At 35.0% G+C, this 19,940-nt stretch overlaps 1 protein-coding gene across 1 annotated transcript; it reads right to left on the minus strand.

The window, feature by feature from the left end:
- Positions 1 to 957: 957 nt before the first annotated feature.
- On the minus strand, positions 958 to 14,210 carry LOC110780141 (protein FAR1-RELATED SEQUENCE 5-like). The gene is made up of 6 exons (XM_056834372.1): positions 13,711 to 14,210; positions 3,358 to 3,418; positions 2,273 to 2,873; positions 1,927 to 2,188; positions 1,581 to 1,840; positions 958 to 977 (listed from the first exon to the last, which is right to left on the minus strand). Exons 1-6 carry the CDS (start codon positions 14,208 to 14,210, stop codon positions 958 to 960), a joined length of 1,704 nt encoding a protein of 567 aa, XP_056690350.1.
- Between the last annotated feature and the right edge of the window lie 5,730 nt (positions 14,211 to 19,940).

Below are 19,940 nucleotides of genomic sequence, written 5' to 3' on the forward strand. Positions count from 1 at the left end.
ATCATAGTTATTGTTTTTTTATTATAGTTACTGTTTTTATTCTAATAGTTTCTGTTCAAATATTTGCAGGAAGATTTCAGGAAGTTTCTCAGAGCTTGTTTGTGTAGCACCATTGTGTTGTCAAATTTGAATGTTTACAAGGATGAATTTCTGAAACAAATGGTTGCATTTAGGGGAAACAGGAAACAAGATGTTTTGGATGCCTTAATTAAACAAAGGGAAGAGTTGACGCAGAAATACATGAACGACCCTTCAAAAATTGAAATTGTTGCAAAAAATAGTTCAGCAAGGAAATCCAAATATGTTGAAACAGAAGATGAAGCTGAGACAGATGTCATTGTTGAAGAGAAAGGACGTGGCAAAGGCGGGAGACGCGCTAGAGGAGGCAAACGCGGCAAGGGACGTGGACGAGGTGCTTCACGTGGTTAATAATGATTATTGGTGAAAAAACAATTTAATTTTTTGTGTTAGCGTATAGGCAAATTACTGTTTAGAAAATACAATTAATTCTAGTTTTGATATAGTTACTCTCAGTGATTTTTAATTGTTTGATATATGAGAGTAATTATAACTTTTACAGTTTTTGTGTCATATTGTTCAATTACTAAGTACGAATATAGTTTCTATTTGAATGAAATAGTTACCTTTTTAAAAATATAGTTACTCTTATAAATTTGTAAGTCATATGATTGCATAACGAAAGTTACTATATTTTCAAAATAGTAACTATATTTTATAAACAGTTACTATATGTAAAGAAGGGTGACCACTAAATGTGAAGAGTTAGTATATATAAATAGTGAATAATTTGGTGTATAAATCTAAATAGTTACTATCTTACAGATATAGTTATCTTTAATAAGATATAGTTACTCTCTTTTTTATGGTATTTTATTATTTGATGAATATATAGTTACTATAAGTCATTTTATGGTAACTATATTGTATTAAGAGTTACTATATTGTCAAAATAGTAACTACATTTTATAAAGAGATAATTTTCAGAATAGTAACTGTATTGTATTAAGAGTTACTATATTGTCAAAATAGTAACTATATTTTATAAAGAGATAATTTTCAGAATAGTAACTATTGTATTAAGAGTTACTATATTGTCAAAATAGTAACTATGAAGAGTTACTATATTGTCAATATAGTAACTATATTGTATTAAAAGTTACTATATTGTCAAAATAGTAAACTATATTGTATTAAGAGTTACTATATTGTCAAAATAGTAATTTATAAAGAGTTACTATATTTTCAGAATAGTAACTATATTGTATTAGGAGTTACTATATTGTCAAAATTGTAACTATATTTTATAAAGAGTTACTATATTTTCAGAATAGTAACTATATTGTACTAAGAGTAACTATATTGTCAAAATAGTAACTATATTTTATAAAGAGTTACTATATTGTCAAAACTATAATATAAAACAAGAACATCACTAAAATAGTTGTTCTTTAGGTGTAAATAATTGAATATTGTCTTGGATCCAAATTCTTTGTGTTTCTTTTTTCCTTTCTTTGATGGCTGCTTGTAATTGTCATATTGACCCTTTATTCTCTTCTTACTCTTTCCTTTAGTATTAGCACGATCAGGATCAAGCACAATTGTTATTTCAGAATTAGTTGATTCTTCGTCTTGTGTTTGTCGTTGTGCTTCAGCTTTTGCCTTTTCTTGTTCTGCTATCTTTGCAGCTTCTTCTTTTGCCTTCCTTTCTTCTTCCTTTTTTATGATTTCATCAACTGCTTTATTATCCGTTTTAAACTTCTCCTCGATAAATTTTCTGGCCTTTGCTATCTTATGCCCTTTCAAAATTAAGTTATAGTATCTGTGGTATAAAGTTTAAGCATGAAGTCAAATATCTACTGTAATTGTAACTATATGAAAATGAACTAATGTATATTGAAACATTACCTTCTGATCATATGTAATCTCCAACCAGTAAAATTGTTGATTTCACCTTTCTCCCTTTTTATTGTATCAACCCTTTCCCATATATGTTTCTTTGCATATCTAGTCCATCTTGTTGTTATGTAACGATCTGGAATTGTATTGATTGAATGTAAATGCAATATTCTCAAACAATGGAAGCACAACCATCCAGATTCTTCAAAGTTTTTGCATGTGCAAGTGACGGTTGAATCTTCCATTTTGTATTGAACTTCTTGCCTTGATCCTGTTAGATTATTTACATATAATATAATATTATTCAAAAGAACATCTACTCCAAATATTAAATAAAGATTTATAGTTTTTTTACCTGTTATTCCTTCTATCCACACTTCAAAAAACACTGTTCTTCCAACACTTCCCTTGAACATTGTACTACTTGCCACAGAAAGCTTGAACTCTTCTTCAAAATCACGGAAAATTGTTATCGTGTATACATTTGCTGCCTGTTTTAATATAGCACTCATACTTAGCTCTGAAGTAGGTATTCCCCTTGTACAGTCAAAGTCGTCTTTTTCTTCGGTTTTTCTCCATCGATTTATTGTAGCTTGAAAAATACTATAGAACTCTGTTAATGTTGTACTTTTATTTGCTTTAAATCCAACAGCATGGTTTGTACTTTCACTTCTTTGTGAAGAAAGTATACCGGCAGAAAAAAAATCTTTACTTAAAGCTGTACACCATTTTTCTTTAAGACCATACAATCTGTTGAACCAGTCATCTTTTTCCAGCTTAAAAGTGTTGATCATAGATTTCCAAGTTTCTTCAAAATCATTTGGTGTTATACACCCACTTAAACACTTGTAGAATGCGTTTTTGAAGTTTTTATCAGACTTCAATAAACCAAACCTACTGTTTGCATTTTTACTCAAGTGCCACAAGCATAACCTGTGTCTTGAAGAAGGAAAAACCTGAAAAACAATAATGAATATATATAGTTCCACAAAATAGTAACTATATTTTATAAAGAGTTACTATATTTTATAAAGAATTACTATATTGTCAAAATAGTAACTATATTGTATTAAGAGTTTCTATATTGTCAACAGAGTAACTATATTTTATAAAGAGTTACTATATTGTCAAAATAGTAACTATACTTTATAAAGTGTTACTATAATTTCAGAATATTAACTATATTGTATTAAAAGTTACTATATTGTCAAAATAGTAACTATAATTTATAAAGAGTTACTTTATTGTCAAAATAGTAACAATATTTTATAAAGAGTTACTATATTGTCAAAATAGTAACAATATTTTATAAAGAGTTACTATATTGTAAAAATAGTAACTATATTTTATAAAGAGTTACTATATTGTCAAAATAGTAACTTTTTTTTACAAAGAGTTACTATATTGTCAAAATAGTAACTATAATATATGAAGAGGTACCTGTTCTATTCCAACAGCAATAGCTGCATCTTGATCAGTGAAAATTGATATAGGGTGCTTTCTGAAGGAAATAATGCCCTTGGTCCAAGTATGTATTCAATGTTAAGTCTAATAAATGCGGTTCAGTATTAATTAACAAGTTAATAATTCAGTGAGATCAAGTGAGCTGAATGCCTAGCTAGAGGCCGCTTCAATTCAAGTGGAATTAATGATATTAATCCACAGCTTACTCTTGACTGAACCCGTAGGGTCACACAAATAGTACGTAAACGGATCAAGTATTTAATGGCATTAAATACTCTATCTATGGATATTCAGAATCGACGGATCTTGGTTTCAGTGGGAGCTGAGATCGTCACAAGCAAGAAATGAATACTCCGGAAACGATGATATTGCCGGAAACGGAAATATGGATCGTATCGGAAATATAAATATTATCCAAGTCGTAGATGTTGCTGGAAACGGAAACATGGTACGTATCGGAAAATATTATCGGAAATGGAAATATTGCCGGAATCGGAAATATTGCCGGAAACGGAAATATTGTCAGAATCGGAAATATTATCGGAATCGGAAAATAATTCCGGAAACGGAAATATTAAATTTGTTCGAAACGGAAATTAATTCTGGAATCGGAAATATTAAATATTGTTCGTATCGGAAATGAATTCCGAATTCGGGAATTTAATCGGAAGCGTATCGTACGAATTAGCATCGGACGAGGCCCGCTAGACGAAGGCCCAACAAGAGCCAGGCCATCGCCCAGCGAGCCAACACGCACAATCGCACGCCAAGCCTCGACCAGGCCCAGCGCAAGGCCAGGCCCAACCAAGGCCCGGGGCGCGCGCGCGAGAGCACATGAGCAGTGGGCCGAGCGCTGTGCGCCTAGCGTGGGCCGCAAGGCTTGCGCGGGTGTACGGTGCTCGTGCAATGCTTGTGCGGGAATCCTAAAGCAATCGGGATTCGAAATATGATTAAATCCTAAAACTATTAGATAATGATTATTTAATAGAGTCCTAGCAGGATTCTAATTAAACTAATTAATATCCTAATAGGATTATAATTCCTTTTCCATACCTCTATAAATAAGTGCCTAGGGTCATAATTTATAGAAACGATTGAAGTATTCAAAGGGTAAGTTTTTGAAAGAAAAATCAGCCATACACTTGCAAACACAATAGCCGAAATTCCTAGTAACCTTAAGGGCGATTCTAGTTGGTCTAACTTGAGGCGGATCCGGACGTATTGTGGACTATCTACGGAGGGACGACATTTGGAGTCCTAAAGACTTGTTCTTGTTCGCTTCGGGCGCAGCTAGGAAGGGCACGCTACAAAGTGTATGCTCCTAAATTATGCTAAATGATTATGTGTAAATAATATGTTTCCTGGCATTAAGGTTTTCCGCATGATTTATGTTTTGTCATAGGTATCATAACCTAACAGTGGTATCACGAGCCTCTTATTATTTTCATAATCTAAATTGCATAAACATGGTTAAATATTACAAATTTGCAAGAATTAAAAGGGGTGATTAATTTTCGTAATTGTTAATTAATTGCAAATTGCGTTTATTTAATTATATGTACGCAGGTTTTCGGCAGTTTCTTCGTTACTCATCCAAATCGAGTGATTTTTGTGTCAATTCCGCATGTAAAAGGCATTCTAAAATTTTGACAAAAACAATATTTTTCGGCCGAACCCAGAATTCTCAAATTCGAAGCCTAACTATGACTTTTCGGAGGTTTTAGTTTTTCGAACGCAAAATTTTGTAAATTTAAGATGTTAAATTAAATATTTGCGATTCTTGTTGTTAAATCTTGAATTTTTGATTGACCTACTGTATATGTTTAAAAAGTTTGAATGCCTAGCCTTGTTAATTATGCAATCTAATTTGTAATTATGATTAATTTGTTGAAAATTGGAATAATTTAGAATTAATTTGATTTTCATAATTAGTTAATAATTTAATTAGATACCTATGATTAAAAACCACCATAAAAATTGTAAATTTGTGTTAAATTTTAAATTTTTATGACCTAGACTTGAATCCATGTTAATCGGAAATCAATTAATTAATAAATTTTCGATTTTTCGCCCTAAAATTATGAAATTAATATGATTTATTAATTTGTCATTAATTTTGAAAATAAAATTTTAATTTTTATGCGATTCGCTCATATAACTTGCACGCACAAAGCAATGGACGCCACATGTTACCCTTAAGGGGTGTTGTATAGTGCGGGCATGCGACGACGAGCAAGGGAGCTCGTCGCCCATGCGGTACGAATGCAATGAGCAAGGCTATGGTGCAGGAGCACAAGGCAGCAGCCTTGCCTTGTGTCGTGTGCTGTGTGCGATGGGCGAGTGGGCAAGGGCGAGAGCAAGGCAGCGAGCAGTCGCGTGCAACGCGCACTGCCTCGCGCAGCGATCGAAGCCTCGCGCGCAGCGAGCGCTGGCTCGCGTGCGACGAGCGCTACGACTGCATCGAAGCCTCGCGCGCAGCGAGCGCTGGCTCGCGTGCGACGAGCGCTGGCGCGCGCCCAGCGATGGTGAGCAGCGAGCGTGCTTCGACGATGCCTTGCGATGGTGAGCAGCAGCAGATGCGACGCAGCACATAGGCTGCGAGCACATGGCCAGCGATGGCTGCGTGCGTGTGGCCTATGGCTGTGCGTTGCGTGGTGATGTTGCGTGCCTTGAGTTACGATTAGATCGTTTTAAAATTTTAATTTGAAATTTTCAGTTTACGTAATTTTAATTAATTTTAAAATTAATAATTTAAATTATTTTCTTGGATTTTAATTTTGAATATTTTAATTATAATAAATTTCATTTATTCTAATTATTTTACTAAAATTAAAATCATGAATTAATTTAAATACGACTGAAAATAAAATATGTGGATTCAATTATAAATTTATATGAGCTTTAAATTTTAATTAAATTTGTATGTTTCCGGTTAGACTAGAAATACATTTTTATGTTTAAAATTAGTAAAGCATATGAACTTATTGGTTTAAGTGGGAGCCCTTTTAGTCATAAACTCTTGATTAGGTCTACAAATCCTTAAGGTTAAAACAACTTGATTAGAATTAATAAGGACAGAATAATTTGTAGATTATTGGTGCCCTTGATTAATTGCTGCAAATATTTATGTGATGCATAACGTATTTTACTAACCAGCTATGTGGGCCATTCATGATAATGAATGGGTGAATGGTATATATTGTATATGTACTGTTTTGCAGGTTATGAAGTGACTAGTATGGCCCAAATAGGATAGAAAATATGGTCTGCATACCATTAATTTGAATGTAATTGGTCTAAAGTACCAAAATTGTTTTTCAATTCAAATATCGTCTGCGTACCATTAAATAGTTGTAATTAGTTTAATTATAGCTTATCCTATTTGAAGAAAATGGTGCCTCCCACGGAGATTTTCGAGACGGACTTTGAAGTTGAAGCTTCAAGATGAAGTCGGGCCATACTAGATCACATTTATCTTATGCATGCTTTAAGTTATTTATTGCTTTAAATATGTCTTAATTATGCATGAGATTGTGGCTTGATTATGTTGCATGATTAAGGATTTTAGTTCACTTAAATTTAACCAACATAGTAAGAGCCTTAAGTTCCAAACTTAAAAATTGAGTTAAAAGGTGCCATGCCAAAATATACACTTGCTTGGATATCCTTTACATCAATCTAGTAATAGTTTTCGCTCAGCGAGGTGTTACTTATTGGTCCTAAAGGGGCAAGGTACACAAATAATTGTGAGTACATGCTAGTTTTGGTGAAACTCAACGATATAAGTAAGGAGTCCTTTTATGTCGTGGCAAAATCGATAGGTTTACCTAATAAGTTCTTAGACGTACATATCAACCAAGAATAGTTTCTAGACTATTAGCAATTGGTTTTTGCTTACCTAAGATGTTTTAGGATTGAGTCGACAAACTGTGCTTAATTCTTCAATGGATTTTAGGATCTTGGAATCATTTTATTCACACCTGCCGGAACACGTAACTTGAATAAAATGCTTAATGAACATTGAATTATGCATGTATGCTAGAATTTAAGTTTATTAAGAGAAACTGTGAATGGTTATTTATTTGTTTATTCTTTTCAATTGTAGTTTTAATTATGGCAAACAACAATTCATTCAACATTCGATCAATTCTTGAAAAGGAGAAGTTGAGCGGGAAAAACTTCCTTGACTGGCAAAGGAACATGCAAATAGTTCTTATGCAGGAAGAAAAGGAGTATGTCCTGGAAGAGGCGATGCCCGAAGTCGCAGGCGACGGGGTCACTCAGGCAGCCGTCAATCGTTGGATTGATGCCAACAAGGATGTGAAATGTCTAATGCTCGCCACCATGAGTGCAGATCTGCAGAAAACGTTCATCAACTCAGATGCTTTCACGATCATCAGTAAGTTAAAGAACATGTTCCAAGATCTGGCTCGAGTCGAAAGATTCGAGACTCATAGGCAAATTCTTGAGACCAAGCTTAAGAAAGGCGAGCCCGTAAGTCCACATGTTCTCAAAATGATTGGACTCATTGAGAATATGAGTCGGCTGGATCAGCAATTCTCTCAGAAAATGGCTATAGACACCATCCTCCATTCTCTTCATAGCGGGTATGATCAGTTCAAACTAAACTACAGTATGAATAGTCTGGACAAAACGCTCACTGAGCTTCACGGTATGCTGAAGACCGCTGAAAAGACGCTCAAAAGTGATAAGCAAGATGTGCTTATGGTGCGTGGGGGCAAGTTCAAGAAATCTGGAAAGAAGAGGAATGCTAAGAAAGGTGGCAACAAGGCCGGCCAGACTAAGCAACCAGCTGGCGCCAAATATGAAAAGAGGAAGGTCAGTCAACCCACTTCTGAATCTGAATGCTTCTACTGCAAGAAGAAGGGGCATTGGAAGAGAGATTGCTTGAAGCTAAAGGAAGATCAGTAGAACGGAACAGTCGTTCCATCTTCAGGTATTTTCGTTATAGACTGTATACTTGCTAATTCAACTTCTTGGGTATTAGATACAGGTTGTGGCTCACACTTATGTTCCAATCCACAGGGACTAAGAAGAAGTAGAAAGTTAAGCAAGGGTGAAGTCGACCTACGAGTGGGAAATGGAGCACGGATTGCTGCATTAGCTGTAGGAACTTATTATTTATCGTTTCCCTCTGGGCTAGTTTTGGAACTGGAAGAGTGTTTCCATGTTCCAAGTCTTACTAAAAACATCATTTCAGTTTCTTGCTTAGATGCTAAGGGATTTTCCTTTTTAATAAAAGACAATAGTTGTTCGTTTTATTTTAAAGAGATGTTTTATGGATCTGCTAGATTAGTCAATGGACTTTATTTATTAGATCACGACAAACAAGTTTATAACATAAATACCAAAAAGGCCAAAAAGGATGATTCAGATCTCACCTATCTGTGGCATTGTCGATTAGGCCATATAAACTTGAAACGCTTAGAAAGACTTCAAAAGGAAGGAATTCTAGAACCATTTGACTTAGAGGATTATGGTAAATGCGAATCATGTTTACTTGGCAAAATGACAAAGCAACCTTTCTCTAAAGTTGGAGAAAGAGAAACTGAACTATTGGGTTTAATCCATACAGATGTATGTGGACCAATGAGTACAAATGCTAGAGGTGGTTTCAGCTACTTTATCACTTTCACTGATGACTTCAGTAGATATGGTTATGTCTACCTAATGAAGCATAAGTCTGAATCCTTTGACAAATTCAAGGAATTTCAGAGTGAAGTAGAGAATCAATTAGGCAAGAAGATTAAGGCACTGCGGTCTGATAGAGGCGGTGAATATCTGAGCTATGAATTTGATGACCATCTGAAAGAATGTGGAATTCTGTCAGAATTGACTCCTCCTGGAACACCACAATGGAATGGTGTGTCGGAATGGAGGAACAGAACCTTGCTAGACATGGTCAGGTCAATGATGGGTCAGGCCGAACTTCCAATAGAATTTTGGGGACATGCACTAAATACAGCTGCACTCACTATAAATAGAGCTCCGTCTAAAGCTGTCGAAAAGACTCCATACGAGTTATGGTTTGGAAAGCCTCCAAATGTGTCTTTTCTTAAGATTTGGGGATGTGAAGTATACGTCAAACGATTAATTTCAGACAAACTTCATCCGAAATCTGAAAAATGTATCCTTGTGGGCTATCCAAAGGAAACAAAGGGGTATTACTTCTACAATACATCTGAGAACAAGGTGTTTGTTGCTCGAGATGGTGTCTTTTTGGAGAAAGATCAAATTTCCAAAATGACAAGTGGGAGAAAAGTAGACCTCGAAGAAATTCGAGTCGAACAACAAACTCTAGAGAATGCTCAAGATGACATTCAGGATGAAACTCAGAGATCTTTAGAAGAATCTGGTGAGAATCATAGTCAATCTAGAAATGTTACCCCGCTTAGATCGCAAAGATATAGATCTCAACCGGAAAGGTACTTAGGTATTTTGACGAACGAGAGCTATGACGTTCTATTACTTGAAAGTGATGAACCTGCGACTTACAAACAAGCTATGACGAGCCCTAGCTCCAAGCAATGGCAAGAAGCCATGCAATCTGAATTAGACTCCATGTCTGAAAACCAAGTATGGGATTTGGTCGATTTTCCAGATGGCTACCAAGCCATTGGAAACAAATGGGTTTTCAAACTGAAAAAGGACAAGGATGGGAAACTTGAAGTTTTCAAAGCTAGATTGGTTGCAAAAGGTTACAGGCAAGTCCACGGTGTGGATTACGATGAAACCTTTTCACCAGTTGCAATGCTAAAGTCTATTCGGATAATGTTAGCAATCGCTGCATATTACGATTACGAAATATGGCAGATGGATGTCAAAACCGCTTTCTTAACCGGCGTTTTAATAGAAACTATGTTCATGACACAGCCTGGAGGTTTTGAGGATCCAAAGAATGCTAAAAAGGTATGCAAGCTAAAGAAATCAATCTACGGATTGAAGCAGGCATCCAGGAGCTGAAATATACGTTTTGATGAAGCAGTCAGTGACTTTGGTTTCATCAAGAACGCAGACGAATCTTGTGTATACAAGAAGGTCAGTGGGAGCAAAATTGATTTCCTAGTATTATATGTCGACGACATATTACTTATCGGAAATGACATTCCTATGTTGAACTCTGTCAAGATTTGTCTTGGGAAATGTTTTTCGATGAAGGATCTAGGAGAAGCACAGTACATATTGGGCATCAAGATTTACAGAGATAGATCTAAAAAGATGATTGGACTTAGTCAAAGCACTTATATCAATAAGGTGCTTGATAGGTTCAAGATGGCATACTCCAAGCGAGGCTACCTACCCGTGTCTCATGGAATGACTCTAAGCAAGACTCAGTGCCCAAAAACACTTGATGAGCGTAGACGAATGAATGGGATTCCATATGCATCATTTATTGGTTCAATAATGTATGCTATGATATGTACACGCCCGGATGTTGGGTACGCACTCAGTGCTACGAGCAGATACCAGTCAGACCCAGAAGAGGCACATTGGACTGCTGCCAAGAATATTCTGAAGTACCTGAAAAGGCACAAAGATGACTTCCTGGTCTATGGTGGAGATGATGAATTAATTGTTAAAGGCTATACGGACGCAAGTTTCCAAACCGACAAAGATGATTTCAGATCACAGTCTGGGTTTGTCTTCTGCCTCAACGGAGGTGCAGTAAGCTGGAAAAGTGCTAAGCAAAGCACCATTGCGGATTCTACAACTGAAGCGGAGTACATTGCTGCACATGAAGCAGCAAAGGAAGCTATATGGCTAAGGAAGTTCATAGGTAAACTAGGTGTAGTCCCCTCCATTAAAGGACCAATATCCCTGTATTGTGATAATAACGGAGCTATTGCACAGGCAAAGGAGCCTAGACACCACCAAAGAGTCAAGCATGTACTTCGTAGATTTCACCTTCTACGAGAGTTCGTTGAAAGAAAAGAAGTCGAGATAAGCAAGATTGGAACTGATGACAACATATCAGATCCATTGACTAAACCTCTGCCGCAGGCGAAGCACAACTCGCACACTGCAGCCATGGGAATCAAGCATATTGGAGAATGGCTTTGATGTCCTTATTTAATGTTTTAAAGTTTTAGAGTTTAAATCTTTGTAAAACATTATTGGTTAATCATTCACAATAAATTAATAGAATTCATTTTTCCATTTAATTTGTGGTTTATTAAATGATGAGTCCCTTCAATTTGACGATATATTCAAGATAGACTGTCAGGACCAGTCCTGTGGCTAAGAAATGTCTATCAAGTGAACTTGAATGTCAAAAGTTGAAAATGGTCCCTGGTCGGAGTTTTCTATAAAATTGGACGCATAGAAAACGTTAGACGACTAGAATGCAAGATGACTAGTAGTTCTGTTTCTTGAACTATGTGGACATGGCAATGTCATAATAATTTGCATAGATACTTACTTTGGGAAGACTAATATGGGACAGACCTATGAAACTTTACTGTAAGAGATGAAAATCTGTCATAAGTAAATTTCATTAAAATTATTAGACACTAAATCCTCGATACCTGAGTGATTTGAGATTACTTGTTTGAGAACTGGTTGCTTTGACGTTGACCAACCGTCGCACCGTAAAAGGAGGCTATAAAGGCAACGCTCAGGTAATCACCTATCAAACGAAGTCTAATCTCAAGATCGCAAGATTGTGATTGTCCTCCCATAAATTGGGATGAGATGCTTAAAAGTTGTACAAGGCCACTCGGAGAGCTAGAAACTGTGAAATGCATGGCCGTGCTCAGATGAATCATAGGCTATGATTATCTGTTTATTTGATTAGTTGAACTCTGAAACCGAGAAACACCTTTCGACATAATAAGGATGACAACTCTTACCTTATGTTCAAGAGCAAGCATCGAGTGACAAAGGAATTAGGAAATGCACACTTGTCCCTAAGGACAAGTCGGAGACTGAAGGAAATAATGCCCTTGGTCCAAGTATGCATTCAATGTTAAGTCTAATAAGCGCAGTTCGGTATTAATTAACAAGTTAATAATTCAGTGAGATCAAGTGAGCTGAATGCCTAGCTAGAGGCCGCTTCAGTTCAAGTGGAATTAATGATATTAATCCACAGCTTACTCTTGACTGAACCCGTAGGGTCACACAAATAGTACGTAAACGGATCAAGTATTTAATGGCATTAAATACTCTATCTATGGATATTCGGAATCGACGGATCTTGGTTTCAGTGGGAGCTGAGATCGTCACAAGCAAGAAATGAATACTCCGGAAACGATGATATTGCCGGAAACGGAAATATGGATCGTATCGGAAATATAAATATTATCCAAGTCGTAGATGTTGCCGGAAACGGAAACATGGTACGTATCGGAAAATATTATCGGAAATGGAAATATTGCTGGAATCGAAAATATTGCCGGAAACGGAAATATTGTCAGAATCAGAAATATTATCGGAATCGGAAAATAATTCCGGAAACGGAAATATTAAATATTTGTTCGAAACGGAAATTAATTCCGGAATCGGAAATATTAAATATTGTTCGTATCGGAAATGAATTCCGGATTCGGGAATTTAATCGGAAGCGTATCGTACGAATTAGCATTGGACGAGGCCCGCTAGACGAAGGCCCAACACGAAGCCAGGCCATCGCCCAGCGAGCCAACACGCACCATCGCACGCCAAGCCTCGACCAGGCCCAGCGCAAGGCCAGGCCCAGCCAAGGCCTGGGGCGCGCGCGCGAGAGCACAGCAGCAGTGGGCCGAGCGCTGTGCGCCTAGCGTGGGCCGCAAGGCTTGCGCGGGTGTACGGTGCTCGTGCAATGCTTGTGCGGGAATCCTAAAGCAATCGGGATTCGAAATATGATTAAATCCTAAAACTATTAGATAATGATTATTTAATAGAGTCCTAGCAGGATTCTAATTAAACTAATTAATATCCTAATAGGATTATAATTCCTTTTCCATACCTCTATAAATAAGTGCCTAGGGTCATAATTTATAGAAACGATTGAAGTATTCAAAGGGTAAGTTTTTGAAAGAAAAAATAGCCATACACTTGCAAACACAATAGCCTAAATTCCTAGTAACCTTAAGGGCGATTCTAGTTGGTCTAACTTGAGGCAGATCCGGACGTACTGTGGACTATCTACGGAGGGACGACATTTGGAGTCATAAAGACTTGTTCTTGTTCGGTTCGGGCGCAGCTAGGAGGGCACGCTACAAAGTGTATGCTCCTAAATTATGCTAAATGATTATGTGTAAATAATATGTTTCCTGGCATTAAGGTTTTCCGCATGATTTATGTTTTGTCATATGTATCATAACCTAACACTTTCCTCCCATAGCCTTCAGAAAATTTTCAAACACCCAAACAAAAGATTCTGTGGTTTCATCCCCAATGAAAGCACAAGCAAACATTGTGTTTTTCCGATGGTTATTTATACCAAGAAATGGAGCACATATGAGATTGTACTTATTGGTTCTGAATGTAGTATCAAAAACTAGAACATCTCCATATATTTTGTAATCTTCTCTCATCATAGAATCCCTCCAAAATAGGCACTCAACTTTTCCTTCAGCATTGAGTCTTACTCTGAAAAAGAACTCGGGATCTATTGATTGTATGACATACAGTTTGTTCACTAGTGTTTGTGAATCCTTGCCATCAATTTCCTTCATTTTTAACTTGTAGCAGTAGTTTAGATGATCAATCATCGTATGACCAACACAGTCGTCTCCACCAGTTTCTGTTGACATATACCTATAAGACTCCATTGGTCTTAGACCACATTCTGACATTGCCTCAATAGCTTCTTTTTTAGGTTCTGTCATTTGTCGTTCCGATCGGTGGAGATAATTACTTATTTCTCTTGTCAATGGGTGATTATGTACCACTACATGCTTTTCTATTTCAAAATCTCCATTTTCATTATTCTTTGCAAATATTTGAGCTTCACATTTTGTTCTTGTTATCATAACCCTCTTTCTCCTTTCTTTCTTCTTTGCATCTGATTAATCATCTTCATTTTTTAATTCTTTGTTTTTAGGAGGGTCTCTTATTCCAGCAGCAGAGCAGTAGAAGTATTTTCCATTAACAATTGTAGTTCCTTCTTTATATCTATTCTTCCCTTTTCGTACACTAAAACCAATAATAGCAGCATGTTTGCAATATAGATCATAAATCTCATCGGTTGTTTTCCTTGCTTCTCCAATTAAACTGCCATCTAATTCTGTATCAATGTTTTCTTCCTGCTCATTATTTGAATTTTCAAAGATGCTGTGGTTTGTATCAATTGAATGTATTATTGAACCTGTACAAATACAAATATAGTTATCATTAAATGTGATAGTTACTCTTCATTTTTATATAGTTACTCTTTATATGTTATACTTATTATATATTTAACATGGTTACTTAAGATCTATTGATTGTTATAGTTACTCTACAGTTCATATAGTTACTCTTTATATGTTATAGTTACTCTATATTTAACATACTTACTTAGGATCTATTATTTGTTATAGTTACTCTACAGTTACTATAGTTATTCTTTACATGTTATAGTTACTATAAGTTAAATGTAGTTTATTTCTTATATAGATTATTTCGTTATGTGAAGTTACTTTATAATTAATATAGTTACCTTTCTTAAATTATAGTTACTTTATTTTAAATATAGTTATCATTATATGTGATAGTTACTCTTCATTTTATACAGTTACTGTTTATATATTATAGTTACTCACAGTTAATATAACTCCTTTTTATATGTGATAGTTACTCTACAGTATATAGTTCCTCTTTATATGTGATAGTTACTCTTCATTTTATATAGTTACTTTTTATATGTTATAGTTACTCTATATTTAACATTGTTACTTAAGATCTATTGATTGTTATAGTTACTCTACAGTTCATATAGTTACTCTTTATATGTTATAGTTACTCTATATTTAACATACTTACTTAGGATTATTATTTGTGTTATAGTTACTCTACAGTTACTATAGTTATTCTTTATATCTTATAGTTACTATAAGTTAAATGTAGTTTATTTCTTATATAGATTACTTCGTTATGTGAAGTTACTTTATAATTAATATAGTTACCTTTCATAAATTATAGTTACTTTATTTTAAATATAGTTATCATTATATGTGATAGTTACTCTTCATTTTATACAGTTACTGTTTATATATTATAGTTACTCACAGTTAATATAACTCCTTTTTATATGTGATAGTTACTCTACAGTATATAGTTCCTCTTTATATGTGATAGTTACTCTTCATTTTATATAGTTACTTTTTATATGTTATAGTTACTCTATATTTAACATTGTTACTTAAGATCTATTGATTATTATAGTTACTCTACAGTTCATATAGTTATTCTTTATATGTTATAGTTACTCTTCATTTTATATAGTTAGTCTCTATAGTTTATAGTTACTCTTAAGTCCTGTCTATATGAGATAGTTACTCTACATTAAACATAGTTTCTCTTTGTATGTTATAGTTACTCTACGTTAAATATAATTCCTCTTTATATGTTAGTTACACTACTGCAATTATAATATGTTAACTATATCAACATAACAGTTACTATATATATATTAAGAGATACTATATCATACCTTCTTCAATACATTGATTTGCAACCATAACTTGCTGGATGTGCCTTCATCTTCATCTTCAACGTCATATATTTCTCTATGATTCTCTAAATTTTCTAAAATAATAATAATTACTCAATGAGTATGAAAGTTACTATAATTCTTCGTAGTTAGTTATTAGGATTCGAATATTACCGTCATAATTATACAATTTTTCTTCTATTGCGCGATTTAAATCGATATTCAAATCGATTAAATCGTCGTCCATTGTTGAAGTTCGAAGAGAAAGAAGCTGTTGGAGGAGAGAGAAGCTGCTGGAGGAGAGAGAAGCTGCTGGAGAATAGTGATTTTAGGGTTTAGTTGGGTCGCGCGTTCTGTTTTTTTGGATCACGTGATTTCCTAACGGTATATGCGCTGCAAATTACCTAATTACCCTGGTCCATGGTAACCTTATGATGGACCGGGTCCATGCAAGGGGAATTGAATTGTTTCACGGCCATCAACTCATTAATGCCGTTTGGATAGCAATTGCTTCCCTTTAGGGGCACTGGACCAACATCCATGATCCATACATAGATGTTACTCAAATGTGTGGTCTTTGTTTTGTAAGAGATGTCGGGGACGTGAAAATTCTATCATCAAAGAGCTTCTTTTGGAAATTTATATTGTACATTTGTACCGATTGAGTTTGAGATAGTGACGAACCTTATAAAATCTATTCTGTATGAGTATTAATTAAGGCACTTGGGGACGTGAAATGCTATCATTATAGAAAGATTGTTTGGAAATTTATATTGTACCGACTAGGATTAAGATTTAAGATAGCGACGAACCTAAATCTTACAAAATCTAATCGGCCTGTATATGTATTATAATTAAATGTATATTTTTTTGCGCATTTGTATATTGTTTTGCTTATTTTTAATCATCACATGAACAAATTGATCAAATTAGTAAAAAAGTTATTTGGGCAAATATCCGGGTGCAAAATAGAGGTGTTCGAGGAAACTAATAAATTCGTTCAACTTTTAGTTCACTTTACAATCTATCCAAGTAGAAAATATATACTAATAAATCATGAATTGTCTAGATATCACACATTCACACTGTTATTTAAATCCTTTCTCATCCAAAACGTATATGGGGAATACATAATTTTTAGTTTATGAAACTCTTGGAAAATATTAACGAATCTAGAAAGTATATTTGTGTATAGACCTGTCAAAAATCGACCCGACCCGAAAACCGATCCGAACCCGACCCGAAAATACTGGGTCCTGAACAAGATTTTGCGACCCGTAATCCGATTTTATCCGAACCCGAGCAACCCGAAAAGTAATGGGTCAAAACCCGACCGAAACCGTTTTGAACCCGACCGAATGAAAATCGTTGTATTTATAGTAATAAATGCGATTATGAGAAAATTTAAGCATAATAAACACGCTGTTTTTTACTATTATTGTGTGTAATATGATTTTAATTTGAATTATACGCCATTTTACGGTTGAATTTGACTAAATATAAACTTATGTAGGAAAATTTGTTAATTTGTGCCCATATTTTGTATATTTATCACCTAAATTAATGAAAATATAATGCGCGTTTTAAAATCTCTCAACCCGTTGGGTCGACCCGAACCCGAAAGTTCTGGGTCTTGAACAAGCATTTGTAAACCCGAACCTGAAAGTGACCGACCCGATCTAACCCGAACCCGAAAATAATTTTTTACAACCCGACCCGACCGACCCGTTTGACAGGTCTATTTGTGTATATACCAAAAAAGGACATAAAGGGAGTAAAAAATAGTGCTAATAAATTGACTAGAAAATTCGAAGTCAAACACGTAAGCCTAAATCTACCAATGATTTACTCCGTATTAATCTAGTGGTTAAGACCGAAGATATGTAATAGGTTACAAATTTAAATCTTTCCGCTATTTGTATTTAGATTGTATTCCGTATGTATTTTTATAAAAAAAACATACTCCGTAATATATACAATCTCAAAAACAAATTATATGTATTTTATTTTATATGCCTACGGCCGGCCTACCCATTAAAGTTAAGTTTGTGTTGTACTCCGTATTTTACAATTTACATCAATCTATTCAATGCACAGAATAAACCCGGCCAAGTCAAAATCTGATGAGTAGAATATCTAGATTAATCATATATACAAATACAAAATTGTATGATCACAATCAAGAACAAGGACTTCAAGTGTCGTCCCTATTCGAGCATCCATGTCACGTTCGGATCCCCCTTCGTCTTCGTTGTATTTTGCTAATTAAGGCTAGTGTGTTTAATTTAGTGCTTAGTGTTTCTCAATATATATTGGATAAGGAAAGGAATGTATAATCTAATTAGTTAGCCAGTTAAAGTCATTTTTGTTATAATGGCAGCTTGTGTGTGTGTGCGGCCTAGCTTGCGGCACGGACAACTTGGAGCTATGCCACACAACCCGCAACGATGTGTGCGTGCCTATGGCCCTGCAGCCATGGCAAACGACGAGCGTGTGTGCAGTTCTTGGCCTACGCCACTCGGTGCTCCGATTTATGATGACACTCCTAAGGCCATCGTTTATCGCTTTATGATCTAATTAGCCCAATATCGCTTTAGTATCTAAGTCAGTTGATTCACATTATTTTGGTGTGACCTTGCAAGTTCAGTCAAGAATAAGTTGTGAGTATAATAAAGATTAGTTCTCATTAATCATAAACAACTCTCAAATAGCTAGTTAAGTGTTCTGATCACTTGATCTTTCTAAATTCATTGTCATATATATATATATATGACAATTATTGTTATACAAATATTAAAACGACAATTATTTAGACACGGAAAAAGTAATTACTTATTAATCTCAATAAACTGAGTATGTAAGAGTACAATGACAGTGTAGAATAAAATTAAAGTACAAGTATGATTAAAGTAGAGAATTACATAATTAAGTACAAGGATAATACGAGTATAATAATGAAATGCACGAAAAAATAAAACCTCAAACTTAAACAACATTACAATAAAAGGATTCATATGATCCTCTTTTTCTTTTCCTCTCGGTTAATTTTTTAAAAAAATTATAACCATACATACGTATTTAACTTTAGACGATAAGGTGCCAAAATTAAAAGAGACGGAAAGAGTAATTAACCGGTAGTACGTAAGTACGAGTACGTAATTATGGTGGCTTAACCGGTAGTAACCCGGTTACTACCGGTAATAAACCCTCTACACTCACAGGCACAGCGCCAAAGGTAGGATGAATATCTATCTGAAGCAACCCACGCTTTGGCTTACGGAGTTCGGGCTCGATAAGCTTAGGCAAGAGGATTGTAGGAAACATCTCCTTACCAAAAAGGTGGTTTGTGTTTGTGGGATTTGGTCGTTTTAGTAGGCGATGAGCCTCCACCGGGATAGTGGATGTACTCATCATGCTAGCAACGATGAGCATAAGGCAGAATAGAAAGAAACGAGAAGCCATGCTTAAAGGTGGATGGGAGCAAACAAGTGAATTTAACAAGTTAGAGATAGAATGAAACTTTAGCTTGTTGTTTAGGATATTCGGTTATACTTTGTGTTTGCAGGTTCGACTATTTATAGAACAGCTCAAGACTGTTAACTGTATTTGGTTTTCCAACTTTAATTGAAAGTCATATCACATTAATTATCACCTCCCATTCATAATATCTAGGCAAATTTGTTAAAACTTTAAAAAATCGTGTTGTTGTGAAAAATTACCTTATAATTTTTTTTTTATGTCATAAGATACTACCTTTCCCCGAATTATGAACATCGACTTAGTTATCGGGATGGGATCAACTTTACAAATTAAAGAAGCATCCCACGTAATATTTAATTACCTATTTCTCGTACGATGTCACGTGAAATACATCTAGTAATTGAAGTCAACCCTGGAAGTGAGAATCAATGTCCAATTGTCCATA

Source organism: Spinacia oleracea, chromosome 1 (assembly GCF_020520425.1).
Source record: "Spinacia oleracea cultivar Varoflay chromosome 1, BTI_SOV_V1, whole genome shotgun sequence".
In the NCBI taxonomy this organism is placed as follows: Eukaryota; Viridiplantae; Streptophyta; class Magnoliopsida; order Caryophyllales; family Amaranthaceae; genus Spinacia; species Spinacia oleracea.